Source organism: Akebia trifoliata, chromosome 16 (assembly GCF_017979445.1).
Source record: "Akebia trifoliata isolate Shusen 1 chromosome 16, ASM1797944v1, whole genome shotgun sequence".
Classification (NCBI taxonomy): domain Eukaryota; kingdom Viridiplantae; phylum Streptophyta; class Magnoliopsida; order Ranunculales; family Lardizabalaceae; genus Akebia; species Akebia trifoliata.
The window spans coordinates 27,992,105-27,998,815 of NC_141390.1; the positions used below are offsets into that span (position 1 = coordinate 27,992,105).

At 37.1% G+C, this 6,711-nt stretch overlaps 1 protein-coding gene across 2 annotated transcripts; it reads right to left on the reverse strand.

Moving 5' to 3' along the window:
* Positions 1-6,711, reverse strand: LOC147383231 (transcription factor BHLH42-like). Of its 2 annotated transcripts, XM_086428714.1 has the most exons (8): positions 6,464-6,711; positions 6,330-6,422; positions 5,623-5,877; positions 3,639-3,735; positions 3,292-3,363; positions 2,046-2,652; positions 824-1,707; positions 1-239 (listed from the first exon to the last, which is right to left on the reverse strand). In XM_086428714.1, the coding sequence occupies exons 2-8, from the start codon at positions 6,419-6,421 to the stop codon at positions 159-161; spliced, it is 2,088 nt and encodes a 695-aa protein (XP_086284840.1). In that variant the 5' UTR covers position 6,422; positions 6,464-6,711; the 3' UTR covers positions 1-158. The 2 variants fall into 2 exon arrangements, with proteins under 2 accessions (XP_086284840.1, XP_086284839.1); XM_086428713.1 differs by having other exon boundaries at positions 6,330-6,710.

Genomic DNA, 6,711 nt, shown 5'->3' on the forward strand with positions numbered 1-6,711 from the left:
TTTACTATTATACCCCTGAAAATATAAATTGAACCTCAATTACATACAATAGAAAGGGGCATTTTAGGCAAACTCACACTGTAATTCAACAACGATAACTATGAAATTGAATCGATGATGAGTAAGGAACGAGAATTCCTCGAGGAATTGGTGTGGTGTTAGTATTGACCAATGATTTGATGTATTGCCCTTTTTACTTCAACAATTGTAGCCTTCTTTCCATTACTATTCTCCTTCACCTGAAAATTATTAAAACAAACAAAATCTAAATTAAAAGCTCTATTTTAAAATTTTGGCCCTATTAATATCTTGCACATTATAGACCAAGAAACTCGAATGCATTTCGTATTCATGTTGGCCCACTTGTTGATGGAGTTAATTCAAACAGTTATCCAATATGGGCTTTAGAAAGGCCAGTTTGTAGCTTTCTAACCCATGATTATTTTTATATTAAAAAAAAAGGTTATGGGCCTAATGCCAGATCTGGTCCAGCCCCTAGTCCATTCAAGATGGGCCAATCATGTCACTCAAGACAGGCCCAAACAAGCGGATTAAGTTCAAGCCCGATCCTAGCCCAAGTAGCCCTATCCCCTATAATAGTCTTTTTTATTTTGTTTTCTTTTAAATATTGACTGATTCCAAGCCCAGCTAGAAGCCTGGTTTGTATCAAAGCCATGGGTCAGGCTATAGTAGTTGGCTAGGGCCGGACCCAGTACTGTTTAGGTCCAAATAAAACCAGCCCAGCCCAATCTTAGGGTTATAGGTCCACCAAAGACATGAGGAGGCATAGATGGGCCCACTGATAGGATGGTCCAGTATGTACCTTAGCCCGCAACTCCGCAACAAATACACCATTGGTGGATGAAAATTGAACGGCTGTGATCTCCATCAGAAGGTCTCGAACTTTCTGCATGATCTCTAGCAACAGCCCATCCCTATAAGAACACTTCAACTCTATCAGTGCATCACATTCAATTATCGACACCTGTACAACATTCCCAACAATCGGTACTCCATCAACCACCTTAGCCTTCCCTCCACCACCACTCCCTTCAACTATCCTCATCTTCCTTCTTTCCGAACTCGGACCCAACCCGACCCGATCCTGCACCACCACCACACCACTACTGCTCCTACTACCTACACTCCTCAATTTATCTCCACCTTTCAACAAATGATCACCACCATCCATCTGTCGATTACTTGATTCGAGGTCTTGTATCCTTCTCCTAAGCTGTTTCACATACTCAATTGTGTCACCAAGGATCGAAGCTTTATCCATCTTAGTCACAAATGGTACTAATGATCTTAAGATGATGAACCTTTCGTTTAACTTCTCACGTCTTCGCCTCTCGGCTAGTACATGGTTCGCACTGAGCTCATCTTGTGAGGCACTTTTACGTAACGGTATCGCCATATCACCGATATCTCTAGATTTCGGAGAATTTTCGTCCCGATATTTATTATGTAAGAAAGGTACAGTAAAGAGAATGTACTTTATGACCCATTGTGACACACCATCTAATGGTTGGAGAAGGAGAGGATTGTTTCGACAACTCCACTTATAAAATGCCGATTGTGGTGAGTACCTGATGAAGCCGAGCGACGAAGATTCCATCCAACGGCCTGAATTTTTTTGGAGAATTGTGGATACTGTTTGGGAGTAGTGTGTATCCTCTTGTGTTAATTCCTCCACTTGAGGGGTTCCTGTGAATTATAAAAAATAAGTCAAAGATTCAAATCCACAAATTTTCCATGAAATCTAGAAGGCTGTGGTGATGGATCGCCAATGTTATAATCCATGTGGTACCAATGACCCTTATTAAGATTTGATTTCTTACTAACTTAGTCAGGCTAGTCTGATACAATTTTATAAGGATAAATTTGTCAATTTAATTGATTTTTGTATCTTTCGTTGACCTTTTGACCTTTTGTTAGTTTCCGTTTGGTAATAATTTGTACGTAAATGCATGACGTGTCTGACTAATTGTATATATTTGGTGAAGCACTGTATCATTTCTCAAGCCTTCTAACCACCAACGTACCTGAGACTGGTGGTTGAAGATCGTTACTAAGTTGGTTCGACAAGAGTGGCCACTGACTAGGCGACTCGGCTAGGCGCTGAATATCGGCTTGGTGGCTAGACTGCCTCACAGCGAGCATGTACATTTCAGATTCTAAGTTACTCGAGCCATCGTCTGGGGAGCCGAGTCGAATGTCTTCGGACATTTCAATTTGCATAAGCTCACTTGGGTCTGCTGTGGCTTCAACCATCTCTACATTCTGAGTAACCAGGTCGTGTAATTGGAGCGGATCTTCTGCTGTAGATGGGTAGCTAGTACGACCCGTTTCAGGCTCCAAGTCGGATCCTGCTTCTTCTTCTTCTTCTCCAACTTCCTCCTCTTCTTCTTCATCTTCATCATCATCATCATCATCATCACCATCACCATCACCATCATCATCTTCTTGATTGCTATTTAGAGGTGGGTCCAATGGATACATGGTGTGCAATGGCGGAGATTTGAAGCGGGTTCTCTCCGATGTGATGACCGGGTTGGAGGTTGATTGCTCGGAGTGGGCCGGGTTTGGTTGGTGCTGGTGCTCCATGAAGAAGCTCTTAATATGTTGGATCAGTCCAAGGTCCTCTTGAACCTGCATCACCAATCAATAAGTTTGTTATCGAAATTCGTATGGTCACCATCTTCATCAAATCATAATTATTTGTCATCTTAATTATCATTCCAATAGTGATAATAGTACGTAAAATGGATTATCAATTTACACCTAATGACGGCTATTTCGGTAAATACATTCAACCAACTCCAATTCTTTTATTGGAAAACACAATTAAGACCTTTTAGTCTTTGGCCCAATACATTATTTTTAAATCTACCTACACACTTCTAATAAAATAGAAGACGTGGATATGGACATAATAGAATGAAGGAATATGATTAGTTTAACCAACCCTAAACTATCTAGGACTATCAATGGACCGGGCTAGGATTGGATTGGTTATTAGACTGTCGATATTAACCTAATTGGATTTTAAAAAATATATATTAAATATTAATATACATCATTTATGTACTTCAAACACGTTATCAGATTCAAAGATGATTAATTGAAAACTAATTCAATAAGTTTGAGGTTGATTGCTTACTAGATCAGATCCTTATAATTAAGAACCCAAATCCTTGATATGGATCTATAGTTATCAGACCTGATCCAATCAACCGACAGCGGTAATTATCCCTAATTATACAATAGATTAATTAAATTTTGACTCACACTTTCTGTGGTACCGAGTTCCACGACGCCATCCATGAGTGGAATACATAGGACTGTCCGTACACCAGCACTCTGATGCATCAAAATTGAGAAGTAACGGAAAAAAAAGGAATAAAATTAATTAGTTAAGATAAAAATAATTCAAATTAAAAACAAAAAATTAATATCTTCACATTTTCTTATTTTATTTAAGAAAAGAATTAGTTTCTAATTAACATTGTGCCATGGCTCAAGAGGAACTTTTTTTTTTTTTTTGAATTTTCAATTGTATTTTTAAAAATTTCTTCCCAATATTAAGCATAAAATTGCCTTTAAAATAAAAAGAAAAAGAAAAAGAATGAAGGTACCTTGGCAAGAATTGCCCTAGAGAAAACTTTGCTGTCTGCCTCGTTTGCTGCTGTAAGCCACACATGTTGCTGCCTTGCAAGAGCTTTTCCTGGTAACCTACGAACCACACAATGTAACATTAAATGCTTGCAAATTAATTCATTCATATATGTAAACAAAATGCACTCTGCCTCATCTTCTTGGATAAGGCATTGATGATGATGAGACGATATTAGAAGACAAATACAAGTATTTATTTACATACACCTTAGTCCTTTACGTATTTCAGCTTGATTTGAATCTCAATGGCCGCAATGATTTGATGACTCGCACATTGACTCGTCAAAGTTAAAAAATATTAAAAAGCATAATGCTGAAGTGATGTCAAAGATTGACCTCATTTAACACTTTGATGATGTGAGTGAAAAGAATCTATGGTTTTGCACCTCCACATGAGAAAAGTGCAGAATGAGGTCAATCTTGAGGTCACTTCAGCACGACTCATAATTAAATTGCCACCAAGGTCTTGTAAGTACTCAATAAGATGTCAAGTAGACTTGCACAAGTAACTCGATTAGAACTTTTTTTTTTCCCATGTTATGTGTTTTTTGATAGAGTCGTGCTGGTGTGACCTTAAGATTGACCTCATTCGCACTTTTCTGATTTAGAGGTGCCCACCGAACCATTTGTGCTTTTCACTTGTATCTCGATGAAAACCATCTATGGTTTGTGCATACCTCCACATCAGCAAAATGCATAATGAGGTCAATCTTTTCCTTAATTCAAGTGTGTTCATATCTGCTCTCAATATCTCAATATACATTCTTTTTTATTTTTAATTAAACTTTAAATAATATTACTTCAAAATATAAAGGAAACTATTAAAATAAACCACTAACCCTCAAATGGAGATGCTTAATTTATGGAAGAGTGTAAGAGATGCATAATATCATAATGCATGATGGTATACATTATATCATTGTCAATGTATCTCATAATAAAAGGAAGGTTGAGGTAGTGATTGAGAATAAAATACTTAGTAATTTCTATTAAGATATTCTAAATTAGGAATTATGAGATACATTGACAATGATATAATGTATCTCATGCATGCATCATAATATAATGCATCTCTTACAAAGGGAAGTTTGGTAAGCCAAATCCAACCATTACATTAATCTCCTCAAGTCTTTCAAACACTGTCAAAAATCCATTCCCAAAGAATCTCTTAAACAGTTCTTCCCAAAATTTGACAAAAACACAAGTTCAGGTTCTTCATTTAGCTTCTTAAATAAATGATAAGAGCTGTTAGGCTACAAGAAAGAAGAAACTATAAAGTGTCTCTCCAACAACTTTGAAGGCTAAAGTCAACGACAGCCAATCATGGAAACTGTGGAGAAATTTGTTTATTAGCTTTGTTGCTGGAGATGATCTAGAAATGGGTCAGGTGATGCTGATGTGCATTATCTCCTCATAAAGCATCCAAATATAGTCTATCGTGAAGAAGGAAAAGCAACTGAACTTAGACTTAGATACTCCTCTTGTGCATGCTACTGTATTTGGATAACATTTATTTCAACATAACAACTTCACTAGGGTGCACTTTCACCTTTTCTCACCATCTTTCCTGCCATATTTTCTCACTTTGTACTTTAAAAAGAATGCTTAGTTATGAATTGTGGACAAGAGCTTTAAGAAATTTCCATTCAATTATATAGATAGATAATAGGGACAGAGAGACAAAGAGAGAGAGAGAGAGAGACAGAGAGGGGGGGGGGGGGGACTGGTTGGTATGGCATGGCATGGTATGGTGTGATATGACATAAATCACAAGAATGTAAAACAATAGATATTATTCACTAAGAAGCGTTTCTATGAATATATATTCTATACAATATTGCAGTGATCTATAAACTAACATTGGAGTATTAATAGAGCAAGAGAAAAAAAAAATCATATTGTCTAGAAAACAACAAAACAAAAACAAATATAACCAACACTTACCCCACTCCAGGTGGGAAGGAGAAAGAGACAGACATAAGGTAGAACCATTCGGATTCCGTCAAGTCCTCCGGTGACAATGCAGCGCAAGGTCGACGAGTGGGTTGGTTTGCCTCCTCGGCCAACAATGATTCGTAAAGCTCTCTAAGTTGTTGGCTCCTTTGAAGAGAAGCCTCCTCGGGGCTCACCTCCATTGGCTGCACTGTCTTCCTTGTTTTTATAGCTCCATTGTAGTACCCATCTCCCCACACTAAAATCCTAGATCACCCATTGCACCATTAGTTGAAGAAAAAATTAACAAACAAATTTATAAAAAAAAGCATATAATCACAATTTATTCAGATAATTGGAACACCAAAAATTCAAAAAAGGAGAATTGTATTTCCTCTTCTTTATTACTTAATAGGGATATTAATTAATTAGATTCTGATGCATTTTACTAAGGTGTTCAATAATAAGAATGGATGGTAATGGAGATTTTTCGGGCCATCTAACATAGAATCAATCATCTTTTATGAAGAATTGGTTCATGGTGATGGTCAGATCTGATTTCAAAGCTAATAATTTCTCGATTAAAGGAAGACGAAAAAAATTGTTGATAGTGGTAGATAGGGATTAAAAAATATATATAGTGATGAAAGCCTTGAAGGGTTGACATGGATTGATCAATATATTAAAATAAAAATATACTCTATTGTTAATAAACTTACCCTTGTTGTGGACATACATGCCAGAAGAGACTATAAGTCCATTGAACAGCTTGAACAGCTGACTGCAACATCTGTTGTAATGGAGCAGCCATACTTCAACTTAAACGAACAGCTAGACCTGCTTATCTTTGTTCCTTCTCTCTAAGAATTCTTCAAAATCGGGTACTTAAGAAAACTTGAACCCACAAATTATAGAGTAGAAATCAGACATTTGAACCACCAATGAGACCCAAAAGACAGAGAAATGTCATTAAACCCATTAACAGGGTTTAAGCGTGAAAAGTCTAGATGGTTGTGAGGCCCGAGAGATTCTGAAGTCAGGATGGTTCTTCCACCGTTGTCAGTGCTGTTGAAGATTGAGAGAGAGAGAAAGAGAAAAGAG